Source organism: Brassica napus, chromosome C6, assembly GCF_020379485.1.
Source record: "Brassica napus cultivar Da-Ae chromosome C6, Da-Ae, whole genome shotgun sequence".
NCBI lineage: Eukaryota > Viridiplantae > Streptophyta > Magnoliopsida > Brassicales > Brassicaceae > Brassica > Brassica napus.
In genome coordinates, this window is record NC_063449.1 from 10,918,905 (window position 1) to 10,943,836 (window position 24,932).

At 35.3% G+C, this 24,932-nt stretch overlaps 1 protein-coding gene and 2 long non-coding RNA genes across 4 annotated transcripts; 2 read left to right on the forward strand and 1 right to left on the reverse strand.

Moving 5' to 3' along the window:
• The first annotated feature begins 4,424 nt into the window (after window positions 1-4,424).
• On the forward strand, window positions 4,425-5,851 carry LOC106350604. The gene is made up of 2 exons (XM_013790467.1): window positions 4,425-4,544; window positions 4,895-5,851. Exons 1-2 carry the CDS (start codon window positions 4,425-4,427, stop codon window positions 5,849-5,851), a joined length of 1,077 nt encoding a protein of 358 aa, XP_013645921.1.
• Window positions 5,852-8,393: 2,542 nt separating this feature from the next.
• Window positions 8,394-8,900, forward strand: LOC125588759. The gene is made up of 2 exons (XR_007324896.1): window positions 8,394-8,516; window positions 8,626-8,900. It is a non-coding gene; the product is annotated as an uncharacterized LOC125588759 (long non-coding RNA).
• Window positions 8,901-9,282: 382 nt separating this feature from the next.
• LOC106352067 lies at window positions 9,283-11,253 on the reverse strand. 2 transcript variants are annotated; one of them, XR_001271500.3, is made up of 5 exons: window positions 11,015-11,253; window positions 10,673-10,935; window positions 10,506-10,594; window positions 10,206-10,293; window positions 9,283-9,563 (listed from the first exon to the last, which is right to left on the reverse strand). It is a non-coding gene; the product is annotated as an uncharacterized LOC106352067 (long non-coding RNA). The 2 variants fall into 2 exon arrangements; XR_001271501.3 differs by having other exon boundaries at window positions 10,673-10,942; window positions 11,015-11,243.
• Window positions 11,254-24,932: the final 13,679 nt, after the last annotated feature.

Below are 24,932 nucleotides of genomic sequence, written 5' to 3' on the forward strand. Positions count from 1 at the left end.
GTTTCTTATTGGGTTCTTAAATATTATGAAAAAAAATAAAACCAATGGAAACATATGCAAATTGCTTAAAAAATCATCCCTATAAATTAAACGTTATATTTTTGAATTTTTTTATATAAAAATATAATCCATTGGTTTCAAATAAGTCGACACAACTGGTGTATAACATAGCCTCATAAAATATAACCCATACAACATAAACTAGTCAAACATACTTATAACTAAAAAATAATAATAGTAATATTAAAAAAAAACAAAAAAAAATAGTTTGCACAAATTTTAAATATATATTGTTAAGTAGAAATAGTCATTCGTATATTTCGATGGAAAGCAATATATATAGATAAAAATCTTGAAAAGGGTGATTTTTTTACTAATTAACAATTGATATTAAAAATACAATGCAACTATTTAGATCAAATTTTGAATAATTATTTAGTTTAATATAATAAATATTTAGTTGTAAACTATTTTCTGTACGCTTTTGTATTCTTTTGTATTATGTTATAAATATCTAAACATCAATCACAAAATTTCGGTGAGAATTTAACAGCTTATTAATTTATAGTCATTTTTTCAAGTTCAACATATAATATATACTGAGTACGAAAAACATAAAAAACCCTAAGATTTGATCTTTATATATTATTTATTTCAGTCAAATGCTTTATTGGGTTTTAAATATAAATATATATATATTATTTATTTTAGCTTATATTTTACTCTTAATTGGGTACTTATGCCGTGGTTATGGAAGTTATTATCATATAATAACTTATGAGGTGCATCTAATATTCAGAAATATTGTGTAATTATTGGTTCAGATGTATATATTAGGACACTCACACCTAAAAAGAATATGAACTCTGCGTTGTATGCATTAACAATATTGTAAGCAAAGAGAATTCAACTAATTGCCATGCAACCATATCTTTCACCACCAGTGCATCGTTGATTGGTTTATATCAAATTTAAGCTGCCCAACATGTCAAGCTACGATATTATAATATTATTGTTTTCGGTTTACACGACTAATAATTAACCGACCTAATAATAAATTTTACTCATAAATGTTTACTTAATCTATAATTACAAGTTCGTCTCTTTCCTCACGATACTATTTAGATTCATCCAATTCCATAAAATTACCAAAAATGATGTGATGGCACCATAAAAGAAATACTTATCAAGACACCATGGTATATTTAGTCTCCAAATACAATAACATATACAGAATTTAACTAATATGTATATTTTAAAATATAACAATTTATATTGAATTTTTACTCTAACTATTTTCATTATTTTCAAAATATTATCTCGCCCGTAGGTAAATAAACTAAATATACTATAAGATGATTTGAATCTAGTGTCAAAACGGTGACAAATAGTTACATTTTTCCATTCTCTATCCCCTAATAATCCCTAGATCGCACTCACTAATTCTTAGTTCAGGGTTACACAATATTTCATCTACTCGCAGACGAAGCGCAACGCCAAGCCCAACCGCAAGCCCGAAAAATTATAAATTCACTTTAATGAAACGCAGCACAGAGGACACGTGTCGCGCGCAGGAAAGCCCAATTTATGACGTGGATGCACATGTGGCATACCTGGGAGGGATCCAAACCTTCTTTTATATATAAAGATCGGAAAATATAAAAAATAATATATTTATTAGCAAAAAAAACATAAATATGCATCTTTTAAAAAAAAATGGAGTATTTTAGAAAATATTTTACTCTGGAAAAACACAGATTATTACTTAATCTATCTTATTAAAACTCAAGTACAAATTATGTTTGATTGGAAACATAGATAGCAATTTTTTAAAAAAATTTGTTTGGAAACATGGATTGCAGTTTAAAAAAAGTTTGTTTGGAGATATGGATTGCAACTTTAAAAAACAAGTTTGTTTGGAAACATAGATTGCAATTTTAAAAAAGAAGTATGTTTGGAAATATAGATAACAATATATTTAAAAAAAAAGTAATGAGCTTATATTTTTAAGAAAAATTGGAAGTCTATTATATTATGAAAAACTATCTATCTGGTACCTAATCGGGTTCGGTTCAGGTATGTTTGGTTTCGGGTTTCCAGGGTCAAAGATTTCAGTCCCATTCAAATATTCCAAAATTTCAGTTCGGGTTCGCTTCGGATTTTTGCGAGTTCAGTTCGAGTTCATATAAACCATTTAAATTACTTTTAAAATTTTAAAATTCATTATATACTTTAAATTTCTCAAAAACTATAAACAAAATAATATATTAAATATAAATTTGAATAACATATGTCAGAATACCTAAACTTAACATATAAATTAGTTTAGTTCAAATATTTGGATACAGAATCAATAATTATTTTAAATGTTTTTGGTGTTTTAAGTATACTATTACTATTTTAGATATTTACTATTGACTATTTGTATACACTTTCTAGTATTTAAACCAGCTTAAAAGTATCATATATATTCTAGATGTTTTTATATACATTAAATATAAAAATAATTAATATATAAGTATATAAATCTATTTCGTATACATTCGGGTATCTGAACTACTTCGATTCGGATCGGATTCGTTTTCGGTTCTCTAAAAACAAATTTTTTGAATAATTCGGATATTTAATCAATTTCGGTTCGGGTTTGGTAATACTTTTTCGGATCAGAATCGGTTCGGTTTCGGGTATTTTGCCGAGCCCTAATATTATTGATATGAAAAATAAATAGAAATATATTTTTGAAACAATATATCCGCGTGGGCGCGCGAATCAAAGTCTAGTTACTTGTTATTTTTTAAACAATGTTCGATATTTCAAATCTTATTATTGAATCTCTCAAACATACGTAATTTGGATTTTGTAAGATTGAATAAAGGGAAATTTGGAAAAAGAGAACAAATTAACTAAGCTATTGTCCCCTTAGTACAAAATCAAATTTTCCCACTTTTTGACTTTCACTACCCTTTTTGTTAATAAAAATTCATATCATCATATTTACAATGGAATTTTTTTTAAAAAAAATATAAAACATGAAGTAGTTAAGCATGTGAATATACGAAAAATATTTTTGGAATCAAAAAAATGTTGGAATATTAAGTTCAAAAATGGACTAAAAGAGTTACATTGTCAGATCTACCATCTACTGAGATTTAGAAAATACAATCTAGGTAAGACACAGTGATCTACCATCCGTAGAGTGCGTTATACACTACGAACACAATGATCTACCGACGAAGAATGCATAATACACCAGAAACATATCTATCTAGTGTGGAAGAAAAAGAAATATACAGTTCCTTCTATGTTCTGTATTTTAAAAATCTAGTAGAACATACATTCTACGATGTCTTCTTTTATCTATAAACACAGTATTCCCTATCTACGAGTTCATCTCTTTTCTGACATTGGTAGAATGTATATTCTACTAGATTTTTTAAAAAAATCCGAAAATTAAGGAAAAAACGATTATGAAAATATTCCCTAGATCTATTAAAAATTTTTTTATTTCTTTTTTAAATAATATCGCCTAAATGTAAGTCTTCATCTTTACCACAACGATTTTGGATTTGCATCGTGGGGCTTCTATCATTTCCTAGTTGTTCGAAGCTTTTGTCTCTCTAACATAAGAAGATGCACATCTATGCTTCTTCTGGTTTGTGGAAATCGTCCAAAAGAAGTGGATGGAGATTTCTTGTTGATGATGAAAAAGGAGGTAGATTACTTACTTTGGACACAAGCAAAACCTTCGACAACCAAAGAGTTATGGTTTGTGAAGACTTTGGAATCGATGTAAACATGGTCAATATCGAGCTGAGTTACTTACCTTCTGATTTGGTCATTGGCATCGACTCACCACATGTTTTCATCACCAATGATCGGCAACTCAAAAATTTTCTTACCTGTGTGAAGAACAAAGCTTCGACGCGGTTATGTGTGTGTATTCGATCTAAGGCCGAGACAAGCAATATCAAAGTCGATTTGAATTTGAATGAAGAAGCTACTGAGTCGCCTAACAAAGAGAAAGAGCCTATGTCGTTTGAAGTTTCAGAAGAAGATGTTGAGGTGGATGAAAGTGATGATGATTGCAACCGTGAGAAAGATATGATCAATGGAAAGTCAGTTCGTTTTTCTCTCGTTGATGTTGTGAAGAAGGGTCAACATTTTACTACCAAAAACGCTTTGAAGGCAACAATGAAAATATGTGCAATGAAACATAATTTCGACTACAAGGTTGGCAATCGGATAAAACAGTTTGGTACGTTCGTTGCGCGGATGATGATTGCTGACGGCGTGTTCGCGCAGAGGGATTAACAAGTTCTTCATATTTTATCATCAAAAAGTATGTACCTGATCATTCATGTTCTCCATCATCAAGGAACCACTCTGTTCGGACAGCTTCATCAAAAACAGTTGGTAGTCTCATTATGCATAAGTACGAAAGTGTCAAGGAAGGGCCGAAACCTAATGATATCATCCAGTTTATGCGGAATGATCATGGAGTTGAGATATCCTACTCTTTAGCTTGGGATGCACATGAGTATGCAGTAAATGTTGTGAGAGGCATTCCGGAGAAGGGTTATGAAAAAATTCCCAAATACTTGCAAATGATGAAGGAAGCTAATCCAGAAACACACACATTTTATGAAACTGATAGCGATGGGAGATTCAGATTCCTCTTCATCTCTTCATCACATTTTATGTTGGCATTCGGAAAGTTATTGTTGTGGATGAGACTTTTTTGAAGAGCAAATACAAAGGAGTATTACTGGTTGCTACTACTTTAGATGGTAACTCGAACCTATATCCTATTGCATTTGGAGTTGTCGACTCAGAGAATGACCGCTCGTGGGAATGGTTTATGAGATAACTTAATGTTGTCATTGCTGATGATCAGAGTTTAGCTTTTGTGTCTGATAAGAACGCCTCCATTGCTAAAGCTCTTGCGAAAGTGTATCCGCATTCTCATCATGGAATTTGCATTCACCACTTGTTGAACAATGTTGTAACATATTTCAAGGGTAAAGGTGTCGCTGGTTTGGTTGCAAAAGCTTCTAAAGCTTATCGAGTAGCTGACTTTAAGAAGATGTTCACTGCTATTTTCGTAATTAGTCCTGAAATTGGAAAATATCTAATAGAAGCTGATGTGAGTAAGTGGGCTCGTTGTCAATTTCCGGGTTACAGGTATGATGTTAGGACCACTAACCCTGCTGAATCGATAAATTCTGCTTTGCGTTCACCAAGAGAGTTTCCAGTTATACATTTGTTGGACAGCATAAGGGAAATGATGACTCGTTGGTTTTTCAAGCGTAGAACTTTAAGTTTTAAGCACACGCAGCCACTGACCATTGCGGTGGAGAAGAAGATTGACCGAAGGATTGAGAAGGGTAAGAAGTTTCAAGTTTCCCTAATTGGCGATGACAGGTTTTTGGTTCAAGGTGACACTTTTGAATGTTTGGTTGACTTGGTCAGACGCACATGTTCATGTGGGAAATTCGATTTGATGAAAATCCAATGCAGGCACGCCATAAAAGCAGCTTTCAGTGTAGGCAAACAAGCACTCACACTTATTGACGACATGTATACCACTGCTTCATGGAGATCGGTCTATGAGGAAACCATAAATCCTATTAGTGTTCCGGAAGATTCATGGATTGTCCCATCTCACGTAAAGCAAGCGAAAGTACTTCCTCCAGAGAGTAGAAGAGGTGCAAGTAGGAGAAAGAAACGCAGATACGAGAAAGTTGAAGACAAGATCCGTTCGTCACAAGGAACTCAACGCTCTAAACGTCGCAAATGCAGTCGATGTGGTATGGTTGGTCACAATAGGTCAACATGTGATAGAGCAATATAGGATTCAAGCCATTCTGTTTAGGCGAGATATGTTTCAGAGTTGTTTCTAGTATTATCTTCGTTTCATCTCGAACTTGGTTTTTTCATGTTGAACTCAGTTTTATGTTTTTTGCTAAAATCCAGTATTTTCTTCGTTTTATACAAGTTATTTGACTATCAACAGAATGTTTTCTGTTAAAATCCCTTCTTCATATACAAGTTATTTGATTATCAAAAGAAAACTGAATATCAAACTGATTCGATCTTCTCAATGTAAAATCAGAGAGCAGTTACAATATTAATCACGTTTCGAACACAGACATAAAATACTGAGCATGTATCCTAAACAACCTACTTTGGTAATGTTTTTGTTGAACTTTTGACCCACCATAGTACCAATGTCGGGGATTGCCTCCATAACCCATATCTGAAATGCAATGGAGAATCCATCCAACACGTAACTTTTCTTCAGATGTAGATCTTTGGTTGCTTTGCGTATTGAATCAATCAGCTCATCATACGCGTGAAGACCCCAAAGAAACATCCTCATCTTAGCAAAATCCATCACCAAGCGGATGTATTCTAGAGGAATAGAAACTCTATCATCCTTAGCTATGAGGTATCCTTGGATAATACAGAGATACACTAGCCTCACCCTGTCCACATACGTCCACTTGTTACAGACTTGAAGATGCTCAGTCCTTATACTCAATAAGCTGATCTTCCTGTTCTGCTTCAACACTGTGCTCTAGAACCCCTTATCATCCTCCCAATCTTCAAAGTCTATGTCAGGTTCATCCTTGAACTTGAGTCCAGTCACAGCATAAAATTCTTGCTTTGAAAACCTAAGAGGCCTCCTTGCAAATACAAACCACAGCTCGTGAAGCTTGGAAACCTTGAGCTGCTTGCATATGAAGCTGTGAATAATTTTCCCTGAGTACAGGAGCTTGTTCTCTAGGATTGCCAGAATCGGACCAAAGACCGGGTCTTGCAAAACTTCCTCATACTCATCCTTGAGAACACTTCTCACCATATCCAACGTCCTACGCCTACACCTATGGTTAATGTTATCAATCTGGGTCTCAGCTCCTTCTTCAAGAATGCGTTTTGGAAACTGGTAAGCCATTCCTATAAAACACGAAATCAAAAACATCAACTTGTTAGCGAATCTGCAGACACGACAAAGAAACAGAGTCAAAGCTACCCACCTATACCCGATTGACTCACTTCGAAACGCTTATGAGAGACATAAAGCTACTCAACATTAAGATGTTTTGTTTAAATACATAAACATGAATCCAATTCCAATCAAATACAACTCAATCTCACAATCAAACTATTATACATGTAAAATAGCACATAAAACTCACAATCAACTCAACCCAAAACTACAATCAAAACCGTAAACATGAATCAATTTACTTTTAAAACATTGAATCTTAAGACTAGTTATTGTCTGAAAATGCACTCGTAGAACTCTTACATTATCATCGGAACTTATCATTGTCTAAGCTCAAACAATGGACTTTCACAATTTGAGTTTCTAAGCCATTCAGTAATTTATTAATACATGCACATCAACAAAATCACTAAACCAAATCAAATCAAAAAGGGGATCTCAAAACCTAACCTTTAATTTTGGGAAAAGAGGAACCGAGATGAAAATCGAACACCTACTTGTTCTTAATCAGTGATGAAAGCTTTGTCCGCCTCGTGCCAACGCTCATTTACGCTGTCGGAGAAAACAAGGTCAATTAGGGTTCATAGAGAAAACAAAGTTGGAAAAAACAAGGGAGGAAGAAACAGAAAAATACCACAGAGGAAAGGGGGAAGAAGGAAAGAAAGATGGCACGACAACTAAGAGTTCACCGGCGAACCAACACGCGCCGGACGGAACACGTTGATGGCGAACACGGGAATCACCTTTCTCGACCTTCGACGGAGAGATGTTGGAGACGATTGGGTTTTGATTTTTTAACTTTATTTACATTTAATATATCATATTATAACTCAATTTGGAAATTACTTATGTTTTTACATTTTAACATTTATATTTATAAATCTAAATACGAAGGACAAAAATGGATTTTACTTTTCATTAGTACTAAGGGGACAAAGATTAGTAAAATCATTCCAAAGGTACAATAACTTAGTTAATTTGTTCCCTTGAATAAATCTTAGATCATATCTTATTTTTATAATTAATTTTCCTTTTTAAGAAAAAGCTACTATCATAAAATAATTTTCCATTAATTTTCCTTTTTAAGAAAAAGTTACTATCGTACCGAACAATTAAATATTTTTTCATGGATTTTCCTTGTAAAGAAAAAAGTACTATCATACCGAATCAATTAAATAAATTTTCCTTACAAATTGACCATATATACAATATTTTCTTTTGAAAAGGAAGATTTGTATCACCTTTTCAAAGATTTCACCCACTTAAAACAGAAATCTCAATATATCTCAACACAATAAACAATATAGATAGACCTGATCAGTTACTCTGTCTCCCTCGTATTAATACGCATATTTTTGCTCTTTACTTTCTTCACATCACGAACAAAGACAAAAAAAAAAAACAGAACACTGAAATTTACATTATACCAATAAAATGGCATTATCAAAGCTTCAATTTGTAGTCATCTTCGTCTTATGTTCTCAACTTGTTACTTGCCAGTCAAAAGGTGATACGTTTTTTATTTATAATATCATCTATGATCAAGAGTGATAATATTTCGAATTCTTTTTCTATTTTTTTCTGAAATCATTGTTTATATGCTGGTGAACTGATAGATGTAAGAGAGAATGCTGATCATCCTTCACAGTGTGTCTACAGAGGTTCGTGTGAGAGCAACAGAGACTGTGAGAGTCAGTGTGGACCGTCTGAGTTTCCACCGGAGACCATTGCCTCATGCCAAGCTAGTCCTAGGGGTCATGGCAACATTTGTTGTTGTGCTAAAGATTAATATTCTCTTTCCAGCTAAAAGAATAGTTTTTATCTACTTTGAAATAACTAAATGTAATAGTTGTTCTAGAGTTTTTTATCAAAAAAAGAAAGAAGTTTACTACGTTTTTTGTATTATATTTAAAAGAAACATCTACAAGATTGGATGTTTGTTGTTATTCACTAGTTCATAAATTAGTAGAATTCTAAAGAGATCGTTAGGAATCTCACATCAGAGCTAATTGAATTTATAAAAAAATATAGAAGGGATATAAATTAATTTATAATTTGTTGATCGCTTTTTGACTTGAAAATCTATGATGCTTTAGCAGTAATCAATATGTTACATAAAATTTGATAACTTTTGTTAGGTGATAAATGAAATAGAAAATTCAAATGAAAAAGCTTAACTATATATATGCATTTTTCAACAAGCTAAATTATATTTGTTTTGTGAATACAAAGATTTCCAATTATAATTCAAATATTACATAAGACGGCGAGAAAGTTTTCAGCTAGTATGATCAATATGACAATATATAATCATTTGTATACACGTGCCTAGACTTCACTTCGAAATGTGTTACAAATAAATATATTGACTTCACTTTGACCATTGATTATAAGTTCATAAGAGCATGATTATTGCAAAGACCCATATTAGGGGTTCTTATTATTTGTTTAATGCTTTTAAGTACAAAAAGTGACTTAAGAGAAATTTAAGAATCCCCAACATTTAATTGCTCCATTGCAAAATTCTTACAGCGTTACTCTCACTCTTCTTGACCTGCAAATTACGAGAACAGCGTTCTTACTTGATCTTCTTTAGCCAATGTTGTTTCAATGTCCAAGACGATGAAACAGAAACAAGAAAACCTCAATAAAATGAATCAATAACCAGAACTTGAAACATGAAACAAAACAACAAAGCATATCATTCTCATTACTCAAACAGAACAAGAACATTAACATAAAACAGAGACACAACAAGCACAACAACTTGTAGTTCCCCGTATGTCTTGTGCAGCATTGTAATTCTTCATGGAACCAGTAGTAAAATTTATTTATTAAACCGTTCTAACAGTAGTAAACAAACATCCAGGTGCTGTGAAAAAAATCTATCAATTGAAACAACGATCTTCCTAACAGAGAGCAAGCCATCATTAGATTCATGAAGCTAACACACACACACACACACATATATAAACAGAGCAATACTTAAATAAAACAACGCAAGCTGTTAAGGGAAACATATGAACCATTCTAATAGAATCAGTAGTAACCATGAGAATGCAATTTGTAACCCAATCTGTAGTGTCAATTGAAAAAAAAAACAAGACTTTTCTAAGAGAGCACTTATGATATCAGAAAGAAAAGAAAAAAAAGCTAAACATATATGTAATAAAAGAGTGGTGAAACTGAAACATACTTGCAATGGCCTGACGATAAGCTTGAAAGAAAGCACGACCTAATATCCCAGAACCCATCACAATGAACTGCGCAATGATTCTCCCAGCCTGTAAAATGAAAAACATGAGGAATAGTTAGTATTGATTGATGCAACATGATAAAGCACAAACCTTTACCTATTGATATCTATATATATGGCATGAGGTAAGAGGGTAACAAAAGAACAAATCAATCTCTCTCGGATTCATACAAATGAACCAACAAACAATTTTAAAGGAAACAGAGGAAATGGAGAAGCAACGAGAGGGAGAAAACCCACCATGGACTTGGATTAGTTGATCGATTACTGAGCTGTGGCTACAAAAACAGAGTACTGGAGAGAAGTGCAAGCCACCACTATACCTTCCACTATCGCAAAAAGAATTAAACCACAAACTCAGATGTGTCATCCCAACAAGCGACTATATAGGACATGAAAGCACTCACCAACGGAACCTGAGACAAAGCTAAGGTAATCTTGAGGTATTAATCTTCTGTCAAACCCAGGCAAAGGGATTAAATATCCAACACGGCTAAGTACAAGCAACACAGACGTCACAAACAACCTCCTCCTTATCTCGCTCTTAAAGAACCTTTCCGCTGCGGTATTGAGCACTGAGTTCTCTGGAGGAACAATCTCCACATCCAAAGCAACAGTGATGAAACCAGTGCCCTCGAAATAAGGATTTCATTCAACATGAAACAACAGACTGTGTCCTGACAAGTGATTGCGCTTTTATTCAATCTCTTTGCTTTGATTCGGTATGAAACAGAGGAAGAGAAGCTTACGCTTTGAGACGAAGCCGTAGGAGGGTTGCTGCGGAAGCGAGATAGGTCGAAGAGGAGGAGAATGGAGGATGAACAAGACTCAGCTTTGTTGTTGTTGCAGAGATAACGCGGCTCAGAGGCAGGAACGAAGAAGAATGCGACAGCTGTCTCATAAGAGACGTGTTCTCAATTTTTTTGTATTTTTCAATTTTTTTTTTAAACACAATAACCTAAGAGAATGATTAACCTGGAGTTTTTATGATGAGGTTCTTACCGGAAGTTAAGAAACAGTTGCATGGTTACATGCTTAGGAGACTGGGATAATGGTGCTCTAATTACGTAGAAAGAGCCCTCTTAGGGCATATGAATAACCCCGGTCTCTTAGCTGGGGTTCTTAACTCATGATTTGACACTTTTTGTTTTTATTTTTCTTTTATATTTTTCGGCGGCTCTTATATCTCTTATTTAAGAGACGGTTTTTAACTTTTCTTAGTTAAAATCTAAGAAAAGCTAAGAACCGTCTCTTAGCCGAAGCTAAGAACCCTAGTTAACACTGAGGTTAATATGGTCTTATGTTTTGCATGTGTACGAGGAAATGTAAAACAAAAACCACGCTTATTAACAAACGACCATGAAACGAAATTATAAAATTAAATTTCCTTTTATTGTATAAACTTGGGATGATTATCTTTTCGAGAACACTTACCTTATATATACTTTTAAACTTTATACTTGAGTCTCTATATATACATATGCTAGCTAGTACACTAACTAATCTTGCTGGCTATATTGTTGTTGCTGCTCTGAATCAGAAGCGTTGATACAGTTTCCAAGATTATTAGCGAAGCTTATATCTCGTTATGAGACATTAACGATCATAGCTCCAAGAAATCTCTCGTCTCCCCTCCACCATCGTTGGCCACATCGTTCTTTTCATCTCCGGCTATGAAACCACCGTTGAAAGCTTCTCCAACGCCGTGATGATGAAGATCCATCGTATAGTAGTCTTCGAATCTGAATCCATGCTCTGATGATGGGGTCATTGACTCATTGTAGTAGTGATCATGTTAGTATAGGCGCTTGATCTTGGCGACGACCTCTCTTCTTCCTCTGGAGTAGCCGTTGACTTCGTGGGCCCATTTGAGCTGCTTTCTGGAGCAATGCTGTGGCTGACATAGCCGGAGATGAGTGGTGGAAGTTGGATCTTCCTGTTCTTATAGAAGAAGATGTTGGGTGTCGTTTTTGACAAAGTGTTGCGGACCATTTTTCGATGGGTTTTTCGACGGAGACGTCTATCGAAAGGACCGGAATTTGGCCAGGATGTAATCGTCACCGTAAACACTATGAATTAGTGTATTTGTTGGTCAAAATCGGAGTTGTTTTGAATGAGAAATTGAGGTCCAAATTGAATGACATGAAAAGCTTATAAAGCTATTATTTGGTTAAATATAAAGTTTAACAAATATTTCACTTTGGATATTTGAGTTTGAATTTAGATTTAATAAGTTGATTAGACTTTAATGTCAATTAATTTGTTCTAAATCTTATTCATAAAATATTTTTATATTTGGTTAAATATAAAATATAAACTCAATTAAAGTATATTGTTGGCTTTGATGTGGTCAATGCAACTTTATGACTTGATATACTAACGTCTTTTGAATCGTAGTCATGGGAATCAATTTCCTTTATTGCTATTATGATTATGTACGTTAGTCGACTCATTCAATTACATAACGTGTTTCATTCTTATGAAGTTATAAAAGGAGCACTTGTGTTTACTTGTGTACACACAACAAAATATACAATCCTCCATATTTCTTTTATCTTTCGAATCTGAGAGTATACGCAAATCTAGTTTCGCCAGACTTCTGATAGAATGACGCAGAGGCGGACCTATTTGATGAAAAGGTGGCACTACAAAAAAACAACGACATACCGAGGGAAAAAATCGTCGGTTATTCCGACGACATACCGACGAAACAAGTCCTCGGAAATAACTCCTCGGAAATTCATTATTCCTCGGAAATCCCTCGGAAATTTTCGACGGAATTCCGAGGAAACTCCGAGGACCACCAGTTCGTCGGAAAGCTCCTCGGAATATACCGAGGGAGAACTTCCTCGGGATATTTCGATGGACTTTCCGATGGTCCAATCCTCGGAAGTTCCGACGGAAAATTCCGAGGAATGAGTCCCTCGGTATATTCCGAGGAAGAAGTCCCTCGAAAATTCCGAGGAATGAGTCCCTCGGAAAATTCCGAGGAATGAATCCCTCGGTATATTCCGAGGAATAAGTCCCTCGGTATATTCCGAGGAATAAGTCCCTCGGTATATTCCGAGGAAATGTTCCTCGGAAATTTCCGAGGGTTCATTTCCTTGGAATTTCAAAAAAATTAATTTATTTTAAAAAAATAAATTTTTTGAAATTTAAATTCGAAAATATAAAATTAAAATTAAAATTGAAAACATATTAGATAATATTCAAAGTTGTACAAATAAAAATAAAACATTCCGAGTTCTTGAAAAAAAAAAAACTACGGGTCTGGCACGTTCGGGAACACCTCGTTCGGGTACTTCCTCTGCATCATCTCCATCATTTGCTGGTTCAGCCTCCTCTGTGCCTCATAGCCCGCCTGTTGAGCCGCCATCTGGGTCTCAAACAAAGATATGCGATCATCCTTGTCCTTCAACTGAGCCGTAAGTACTTCTGGATCAACAAAGGGCGGTGGTGCAGAACAAGGAGGAACCGACCGGGTGCGACGACCCAAACCGACCAAACGTCTCTTCTTCTTTGGAACCGACTGAAATAGAAAATAGCCAAATTTAAATCAAGAAATAAATGAATTGAACTTTAAAAAAAAGAACTTACGGATTCAACGATTTCGTTGATTCGAAACCGGGACAAGTTGGTCGAAGCCGTCGAAGCTGTCGAAGCGTCATCCTCGGTTTGAAGCTAAGACGCTTCGTCTTGCACCTGAGTTTGGACCAGGGTGACCACTTCCCTCACAAGACCGTCATCAATCTGGCCGGTCTTCTTGTTGGTATACGCCCTCTTCATTAGGGCGAGATCATCAACCGGCTCGCCATCATTTTCTTCCGCCTTGAAAAAAACATAAATTAAAGAAACATTAGAAATTAGAAGAAATGGACAAAAAATAAAATTTCAAAACTTAAATAATTGAAGAAAAAGCGGCTGAACTTACCATGCGATCCCATAGAGAGGCAATAGATTGATTGAGCACCCAAGTTATGCTTGAAGACGCCCTTCCCTTTACGGTCGCTCCTGCGGTTGGTGGAGTTGGTGGAAGAAGTTTCTTTCGTCTCTTCCTTATCCCAATGCGCACACAACTCCGTCCAGACCGTGTTGTTTATCGACTTTGGGACCTTTTAATAAAAAAAGAAAAGAAAATAGTTTAATAAATTAAAAAATAGTTTAATAAATTAAAAAATTGTTTAATAAATTAAAAACAACCTTGTTGAATTCCCACTTCTTCTTCCACTCGTGGATCTGCTTCCCATAGTTGTCCATAACTTTATGGACGAAGTGGTGATAGATAAAGAGCGTCTCATAGGAATTCCAGTTGAATTCTTGCTGAAAAAAAAACACAATTAGTAGAAAATATATATTAAAGATTAAAAATATAAGTAAAAAATTAGAATACTTACCGCAAACTGACGAAACCACAGATGCTGCTTGTCGGTAGGGAAGTGAGTGAAAGTCGGATGTCCCTTGTCGAGGGCTGAGTACATCATACGGTTGATCCATGCGCTGATCCCGTTCCCGGATCGGTTGAACCTAATAAAAAGAACAAACGCTTAATAATGAATCAAATTTTAATGAAAAAAAAAATGTTTAATTACCATGTTTGACCCCGTCCATGTGGATACGGAATGAGATAGGGAAGATAGTCACGACCGGGCTGTCGAACCAACTCCGCAACACTCATCACTCCCGGAGGACCCGGAGGAGCAGGAGCGGGTGCAGCAGCGGGAGCGAGAGGAGCAGGAGCGGGTGCAGCAGAGGGAGATGTATGGTAGGAGCTGTGGGGCGAAGGGGAATCTTGAAAATGGCTGGAATCCCGAGACTGGCTCCCCGTACCACCACGACCACGACGCTGTCGAGGCCGGGTCTGATCATCATTAGAACTGAAAAATTAAAAAAATATATATATTTAATAAATATTTAAATATATAATTTTTTTGTAAATCCCAAATTATAGTTTTTAATCACAAAAAAAGTTTTATAGATATTAAAAATGTTTAATAAATATATAAAAATATTTGTAATAAACAAAAAATAGTTTTAATAAATAAACAATAGTTTAATAATTACAAAAAATAGTTTTAATAATAAATATTTAATAAATATAGAAATTTATATTATATATATATATATATATTTTTTTTTTTAAAACAAATCCCAAATAATAGTTTTTAATCACAAAAAAGTTTTATAGATATTAAAAATGTTTTGTAAAATCCAAAAAAATCGAATTTATATACAAAAAAAGTTTTGTAAAATCCAAAAAATTGAATTTATATACAAAAATCGTTTTGTAAAATACAAAAATCGAATTTATACACAAAAATCGAATTTATATACAAAAATCGATTTTATAAATACAAAAATAATAAAAAATTTATAAAAAAATTCTAAATCAATTCAACAATACAAATTATTCAACCAAATCACAATTCTAAACCTATTATACAACCAAATCAAAATCCTAACCAATCACCCTAACAAAAATCTATCAAATCTACACAAAAACCTAACAAATAGAACCTAAGAGAGTGAGATAGGATCCTTACATGATTTGTGTAGGTTTAGAGAGGATTCGCCGGAGAGGAAGAAGAGAGAGAAGGGGGAGATCGCCGGAGAGGTGGGAGAGGAGCCGGAGAGGAAGAAGAGAGAAATGGGGAAGAAGAAGTGTCTCGGCGTTATAAAACCTAGGGTCCGACGGATAGTTTCCGTCGGAATTTCCTCGGTTTTTCAATTTCAATTTTCGCAAAATGTTTTGCGGCTGGTTTGCCCGGTTAAATAAAAATATTCCGAGGAAATTCCGACGGACACTTAAATATCCGTCGGAATTTCCTCGGATATTTCATTAATTCGAGGAAAAAGAATATCCTATGCATGTATTTCTGTTGGTTTATATTGTTCCTCGGAATTTTCTCGGAATATTCCTAGGAAATTTCGAGGAACACATGTTTGGGGTTTCAAAACATCAAATTTTTTTGCCCTATATCATTTCTTATACAAATGCAATGCATACCATTGAGGAATCTTTGTATAGATGATCATAAACTATGAAATAACAAAATTTCAAAACGAATTGTAAGTATTCCCTTTACCGTTCATTAAAGTGTATAAGTGTTTCTCTTATGTTGTGGGGATTTCGTTCATACAATCGGAAAAGTGTTTATTATAGGGTAAGGAACAAAGTTTTGACTTCATAATCAGTCTAAGACACTTAATAAGGGTTATATAAGTGTTATTCAAACCGTAAAACGTTGTTTTCGGTTTAAAAACCCTACTTCTTCGGAATTTCCTCGGAATAGTCCGAGGAAATTCCGAGGAAAACCTATTTTCCCTCGGAATTTCCTCGGTATTTCTATTAAAAAAAAAAAAAAAGTCGATGCTAGTCTGTTTCCAAGTCATCATCACCAGATGAATTTGAATCTGGATCTTGGTGAAACTCTCCAATCTCTGGTTCATCCTCTACCTGAACGACGGCTTCCTCTCCGAAGTCGGTTAAATCGACTACAAGGCCAATTCCAGCTAAATCTTCTGCTGCACTTTATTTGCCGGATGTGCTTGGTTGTAGTGGGTCTTCCAGCTCAGAACTTCCCTGAACTCGTCCTCTCGGGTTGAGTCTTGTAACAGTAACACATGGATCATCTCTGTTCCTTACTTGATATAACAAACCTGTAACATTTAAAAAATTATTAGTAAAATTATAAATTAATACACATGATGATGAATCATTCTGAATAATTAACATTTAACTACCTGATCGGCCTGAGAAGCAAGAATGAAAGGATCATAATATTGCAGCTTTCGCCTCGAATTTACTGATGTAACACCAAATGCATCTGTTCTCACACCTCGATCTAGAGTGTTGTCGTGCCAATCACAATAGAAAACAGTACAGCGCAATCCAACCATGCCCAAATACTTGATTTCCAAAATCTCATGTATGTGTCCGTAGTATACATCATCTCCTGATGCATAACAAACGCCAACATCACAAGTCGTACTCGAACGTCTCCTCTTCTGAGTTGTGAATGCATATCCTCGAGTACAAAATCTCGGATATGACTTCACAACAAATTTTGGTCCAACGACCATCTCGCGTATCCAATCGTCAAATGTTTCACCTCTGGCCAAACCAGCAGACACCTATTAATAGCACATATATATGTTATATCAATAAATGTGAATTAGTATAAATATGTGATAAATGATATTTTAATTTGTTTAAAGCACTCACATAAGTAAACATCCATCGAGAAAATTCTCTCTGCTTCATTTCTTCTAGTTCGTTCTCTGTGGCGTATATATATTCGAACCGCTTTTCTGCCATGAAAATCCTGTACATATGATGACAATAATGTAATTAATTAAGATTTAAATTTCAACTTGTTAAAATAAAAATTTGTAAGCTAATTTATTTACCTCTCATATTGAAGAACATCTTCGCGGTTGGTGAGCAAATATGTTTGGAAATTACTGCGCTCCTGCTCAGTAAGTCGACGGTCCTTTGGTTTTCCGCTAAGTCGTCCAACGTCTGTGAAAATGTCTGGAACCGTAACATGATATGTTGCCAGTTCGCCTCTATCATCATGCCGAGCAGGTCTTCTGTTTTTGGTCTGAACTTCTGCTGGAAAGTAGGACTCGACAAAGTTTGAAGTTTCTTTATTGGTCATCTGTGCGACTATAGAACCTTCCACCCTACTTAAATTTTTCACCATCTTTTTCAAATGGAACATATACCGCTCATACAGATACATCCATCTATACTGCACAGGACCACCAAGTTCCAATTCTCTTGCCAGGTGAATAACAAGATGCTCCATAACATCAAAAAATGAGGGAGGAAATATCTTCTCAAAGTTGCACTGAATCACAGCTATGTTAGTCTTCAAATTTTCAATACCTTCAAGAGTCACTGATCTCGTGCATAAATCGCGGAAGAAACCACTTATCCCTGCAATTGCTTCATGAACATTTCGTGGTAATAGTTCCTTGAAGGCAAACGGAAGGAGGCGCTGCATCATTACATGGCAATCGTGGTTTTTCAAGCCAGTATACTTTCCTTCCTTTCTGTCGATACAGTTACGCAAATTAGATGCGTAACCGTCTGGAAATTCCACATCGTTTGAAATCCAATCAAAGAACGCATCTTTTCCCTCTGCATCAAGTCGGTATATGGGAAAAGGAGCCCTACCATTCTCATCAACATGAAGTTCTGAACGAGCACATATATCGACTAAATCCAGTCTTGACTTCAAATTATCCTTTGTTTTACCTTGAACATTAAGGATCGTGTTCATGAGATTGTCAAAAAAGTTCTTCTCAATATGCATGACATCTAAATTATGCCTTAGCAGATGATCCTCCAAGTATGGCAGATCCCAGAAAATACTTTTTTTGTGCCAGTTATGTAGGTCTCCAACAACATCTACCGAAAAACGCTCATGTCCACCGACGTCTGGCGTTCTTTCTGCACCAAAATCTCTTAGTTGTGTCTTCAAATCTTTCCCACAAATTTCCGGAGGTGGACTGTCAAACACCCTCTTGTTCTTCGTAAACAAATTCCTACTCCTACGATATGGATTATCAGGTGGTAGGAATCTCCTGTGACAGTCAAACCAACACGTTTTCCTTCCGTGTTTTAGTTGGAAAGCATCAGTGTTATCTTGACAATATGGACATGATAGCCTTCCATGCGTTGTCCATCCAGATAACATACCATATGCTGGAAAATCACTTATTGTCCACATTAGTACTGCCCGCATTTGAAAGTTTTCTTTACACGAAACATCGTATGTTTCAGCACCTTGAGCCTATAGTTGTTGCAACTCATATATTAGTGGCTGAAGAAACACATCAAGTGATCTCTTAGGATGCTCTGGTCCGGGTACAAGAATCGAGAGAAACAAAAACTCTCGTCGCAAGCACAAGTTTGGGGGTAGGTTGTATGGTGTAAGAATGACTGGCCATAGAGAATACTGTCTTCCACTCTTGCCAAACGGGCTGAAACCATCAGTACATGCACCAAGGTAGACATTTCTTCTCTCATACGCAAAGTCGGGATACTTTGATTGGAAATGCTTCCACGCTTTTGCATCTGAAGGATGTCTGATCTCACCATCTGTTGAGTGCTCCGCATGCCATCTCATTGGTTGCGCTGTGCGTTCAGACAGATACAACCTCTGCAACCTTTCCGTCAAAGGCAAATACCACATCCTTTTATATGGCACTGGAACTCTTCCACTCGTATCGTTATAACGAGGCTTTCCACAAAATTTCCATGTAACCCGCTGTTCATCCGTCCTCCAATAAATCATGCAGTTATCGCTGCATACATCTATTACCTGATACGATAAACCAAGACCAGCTACGAGTTTCTGAACCTCGTAGTATGAACCAGGAGCTACATTATCCTCGGGTAGAATACCTTTTACAAAATCAGCAATCGCATCCACACAGTCTTCAGCCAAATTATAATCTGTTATAATGCCCATCAATCTTGTAGCAGATGATAAAGCTGAATGACTATCTCTGCAACCTTCGTACAATGGTTGCTTTCCAGCATCCAACATATCATAAAATTTCCTAGCTTGTGCATTGGGTAAATCTTCCCCTCTAAAATGATCATTTACCATCTGCTCAGTACCTACACCATAATCTACATTCGTTCTAATTGGTTCTTCTAATCTAAACGCTGGCTGAGGTTCGCTAGTACTACCATGTTCATAGTCACTTTCCCCATGATGATACCAAATTTTGTAACTTCGTGTAAACCCACTCAAATATAGATGAGTCCAAACATCCCACTCTTTAATAACCTTTCTATTTTTACAATTAGAGCAAGGACATCTTAACATACCTGTTTTTGCTTCCGGTTGTCGGTGAACTAACACCATGAATTCGGTTATACCTCGTTGGTATTCTTCCGTAAGCAATCTCGTGTTCGGATCCAAATGAGGTCGATCGATCCAAGAACAAAAATAATTTGAAGAAGACATGTTTTTTATGAATCAAATTCGTGTGTAAAGAGAGTAAGAGGGATGATGAAGATATGGAGTGAATGAAGAGGAAGAGGGGTGCTTGTATTTATAGTTGAAATTCTGCCGACAGACCGAGGAAATTTTGACGGAATACCGACGGCAACAGCTCTTTCCTCGGAATTTTTAAAATCTCCCAACGGCTCTCTAACGGCTATAATATATCCTCGGAATTCATCGGTTTTTTCCGAGTAATACATTTTTCCTCGGTATTCCATAAGAATATTCCGACGGATTGATATTTCCTCGGAATTCCGTCGGTATATTCCGAGGAAATTCCGAGGAAACCAAATTTTGTGTTTCCTCGGAATATCCTCGAAAATTCCTCGGGATATTCCGAGGATTTCATTTTCCGTCGGAATGTCCGTCAGAATACCGCTGTTTTCTTGTAGTGTGGGTCAAGTGACACACCATAAATTTGATTTTCTCTTTATAATCTATAGGTATTTTTGATTTTGAATCAGTTGATTTTCATGTTTTACAATTACTTTTTTTTATGTTTGACACAGGTAAAAAAGTCCTCTAGGTCCGCCATTGGAGTGACGCAAATCAGAAGATTTTTTGCAGTTGTATCTTGGGACTCATTACGTTATCGAACCGTCACACTACGGGACATATTTTGAGTTAAGAAAAAACATAATATCTCGCCTCTGCAGTTGTCTCATCCTTTTCTTAATCTTTGGTATATTTTTATCAATTTTATTCTTTACAATATTCAGCTCTCTGTAGTTTATATAATACGGTCCTGTCAGAAGAAGCAAGAGGGAAAACTTACTATTATTGCCATTAGGGTTAGGGTTTGATGAAGCAAGCCAAGGAGGAATGTTTTGAAAGAAGAAATTAGGGTACACTTAGGTTTGATTTGGGGGGAAATTGATTTGAGATTTTCTAAAAGGGTACCGATGGATTATTAGTACGAACCACATGATTAATTAAAATAATCACCGTTTAAATGATTATGTTTAACGATTTAACGATGTCAAATTTTTGGTTTGAAAATATCAATTTTCAAAAGTTGGTGAATTTAACAGGTAGCCAAAAATATTCCAGGTATTAAACCGGAGCCTAAAACTTGAGGTATTTATTAAGCAAATGTTTACGACTTCAGGTATTTTTCGGGAATTTTCCCAAAAAAATAATAGAGATTATAAAACAAAACATAAACTTTTTTGATAAATGGTAAATATCATTTCAGAAATGAACTGTTGAGGCTTACAAGGTGTGTTAAACAAACTAAAAGATCTCTAAAACTTACTTTCATGGCAAAAAAAAGGTAAAAACATGAAAGCAGAAACAATCTAACTTGAAACCGTTCTGTTTTGGAGCGTACATGATATCAAGTTTCGATATAAACTTGTAGTAGCCGGATGGAAGGTTGAGCCGAGACACGCATGGAAAGAGAAACCCGAGGACCTAGAACACGAGGAACACAACGCTAGTGGGAAGTGGATTCAACGGCCGCCTGCACAAATTGCTTTCCTCCGAGGAGCAGAAATAGACCCGCTCAAGGACTGTCCGGGCTGGGAAGGAACTAAACCAGAAATTTAGCAATAGACAGGACAACACACACCACGAGTGCTTAATAACGCTCAACCAACTCGACCACATTCGCCCTCTAAGTCGGTACAGAGTAAGGGGCAGCATCACCACCTCCCGAGTCTTACTACCTCCTCCAACCGCAAAGTGTTACCCGGTGCTCCAAGAAAAAGAAGAACCTCCACAACCCAGCTCGAATAAACCTGCAATTCCAATCCAAACTAACAAGCAACGCCAACACCAATAACAAAGGAGGGGAGATGAGCTAAATTAATGCATCACTCAATAGTTAATCGCCTAATCTTGACTCAGCGGAGTGACAGAGATGACCCTGTCGTATCCAGTCCGAGGTCCCGAGACCTCTAGCTCAGGCGACACGTACCGAGTTAGCCTTTGAAGGCAGAGGCCAAAAGCGACATTTTATTTTCCAGTACGGCGAGAAAAGTCGGGAGTAACAAAAACTTCGGTGAAGAGAAGAATGAAGCAGCGGTACAGTCGCTAGAGGCGGTTCACGAATCCTTCTCAGCTTCGACGAATCGAACATGTCATCTGCGAAGATGATGACCAGAAGCAGAGTCACAACAACAACAGATCTTCACGCCGGAGATGGATTTGGATATAACGGGGTCGGCAAGAGCCCCCTCACAACGCCGAACGGCACTGGAGAGGCAATCAGGAGAAAGACGAAGGGAGATGCGAAACTAGGTTTGGGAGAAAAAATTGGGGTCAAGTGTCTCTAACGCCCAATGACTTCGTTCGCTTTCAAAACAAGCGCAATGATTTTTGGTTGCAAACAAAACCTAAACTTATTTTTTTGTTGTAGAATCAGATTTCCCATCATGCATGTTTGGTTACAATATAAAATGTAAATAACCGAAGCATACACGAACTGACCATAGCTAGGAAAAAACACAGTAGAGCAAACCCCTCACAGCTGGCTACGAAAGTAAAATAAAAAGATCATAACTATTTTGTATAGATTTAGTTTTTGAATGTGCCAAAAAAAGGTTTTTGAATATAACTTTCGATATATTTTTTTTGAAAAAGAAATGTAACTTTATGTGTAACTAATACATAATTATATTTTCATAGCACAAATACTATGTCCCCTCCTCTGTTTCCTTTTCCGAATACCCCAGGTTCCTCCTTGTTTTTATCTTTTTTGCCAAGGAGAATCCTAGTCTGTTCCTAAATTTTATGTAATATCTTTACAAACCTTCCCCATTATAAATGGAATTCACATTTTGGCAAAAAAAAAACTTTTAAAGTTTTTGACATGATTTTTTCAAGCTTTTAATAGATTTATAAATTAAATATAAATATATAAAAAAATACCTAACTGAGACTCAATAATATATATATCATAAACCATGTATTTGTAATAGTCACCATTAAGGGTCACCATAATAAGTTTGAATTTTTTTTCTTGTTAGTTACAAGTTTGAATTTAAGTTAGAGAAATAGAAAATTAGGTACATATGTTATATGCTTTTACTTTTTTACCGTAACTGCAATTCCTTTTTGATAGTTATAAGTTTGAATTTTGGTTTGTTTTGTATATTAAATAGCTAAATGAATAATACATTGAACCTCTGCTATATACAATATATATATATATATATATGAATGTGAATAAAAAATTCTTACCTTACTCGTTATAGTATGACATTATTTACAGCAAATATGGAATCTTACAGATATAAGTGAAATTAACAGGTCGGTGAAACCGTAGACGACCAAAAAAGCACACGTGATTGTATTGTATCGTAGCAGAGAGTCATAATTGGCTCTCTTTTTTCTCTTTTGTGGACGTCATATTTGGCTTTCGCTCTTCTCTTCTTCGAAACTAATCCACTCACGCGATCAGACGACCTCTCAGACACACGTTCCCAATGTTTTCCGTTTCTGGTCGTCTCCTTGAAACGTCTTTGTTTCTGTTCCCATACCAAAACAAGTTCTTGTAACCCGAAGTTTAGTTGCAAACCGTTTGGAGTTTCAAAACATCAGAATCAATACGAAAACTATCTATTAACATTGGAACATTTGATTAATTATTTGGATCAGGAATATTGATTTGTTTAATGCATGCATATATCAGGGTCGGTCCTCAGAATTTGGGAGTCGTATACCATTAAGTAAAGATTTCAAAATTTTGGGAGCCTAAATTTTTTTTTTTTTCAAATTTGGAGGTCTTTTTACATATCAAGTTTTTAAAAAATTTTGGGGACCCGAAACGAATGTTTCATTAGGCTTGGCCCAGGACCGGCTCTGCATACATGATACATGTATCCAGTTATTAAAAGTATTAGGACAAGTCAGATATCTAAACTAGATACAAATGAATAACATTGTACTATACATTGAAAATATACACTGAAATTATGATATAGTGTTAAGCTAGATGAGGTTATAACCTAAAACCAATTAGTAATAAGTGGATTGACACTATCTTTCTTATATTTTATTAAGGATTCCTTCTAAGGATGTGAGAAATTTTGCCTCTAATTGAAAGTTAGTGATAAAATTAATTGAAAGTACCTGATTTTCTAGATGATAAAGACCGCTAAAAGATCACTCGTCTATAGACAAATTCATTAATGGTTTAACTAGCGTATATGCAATTAATACCAAGGTCCTAAAAATTAGTCTAGGAGGCGCCTAGGCGGCAACTCGGTTAACTCGGTCCTATCCGAAACGATTTTCTTAAAATCCGATTTATACCGATTTATATGATTCAAATTGGTTTAAATTGTTCTAAATCGGTTAAAATTGGTCAAAATCGATCTAAAATTGTCTATATATGTTAAATTAAGCAATAATATTATTTCAAATCTACAAATTTGTCTACTTTCTTATGTTTTGTATATCTAATTTTGATAATTCATCACAATAATTTTATAATTAAACTTAAAAACTAAAATATGTCATATAAATGAATAAAATATATAAAATAAATCAATATTTTGCTAACGCCTAAGCCTCGCCTAGGCCCCGAATAATCCGCCTAGTCGCTAGTCCTCTCTATAAAGCGCCTAGTTACCGCCTAGCGATTTTTAGAACATTGATTAATACTAAACCAAGACAAATTGTTTAGTGTAGAGTTCATTAC

Coding starts and splice junctions, on each gene's coding strand:
- LOC106350604 (XM_013790467.1), top strand. CDS start 4,425: ATGCATAAGTACGAAAGTGTCAAGGAAGGGCCGAAACCTAATGATATC. Junction 4,545..4,894: donor GGGATGCACATGAGTATGCA/GTAAATGTTGTG, acceptor GCTGATGATCAG/AGTTTAGCTTTTGTGTCTGA.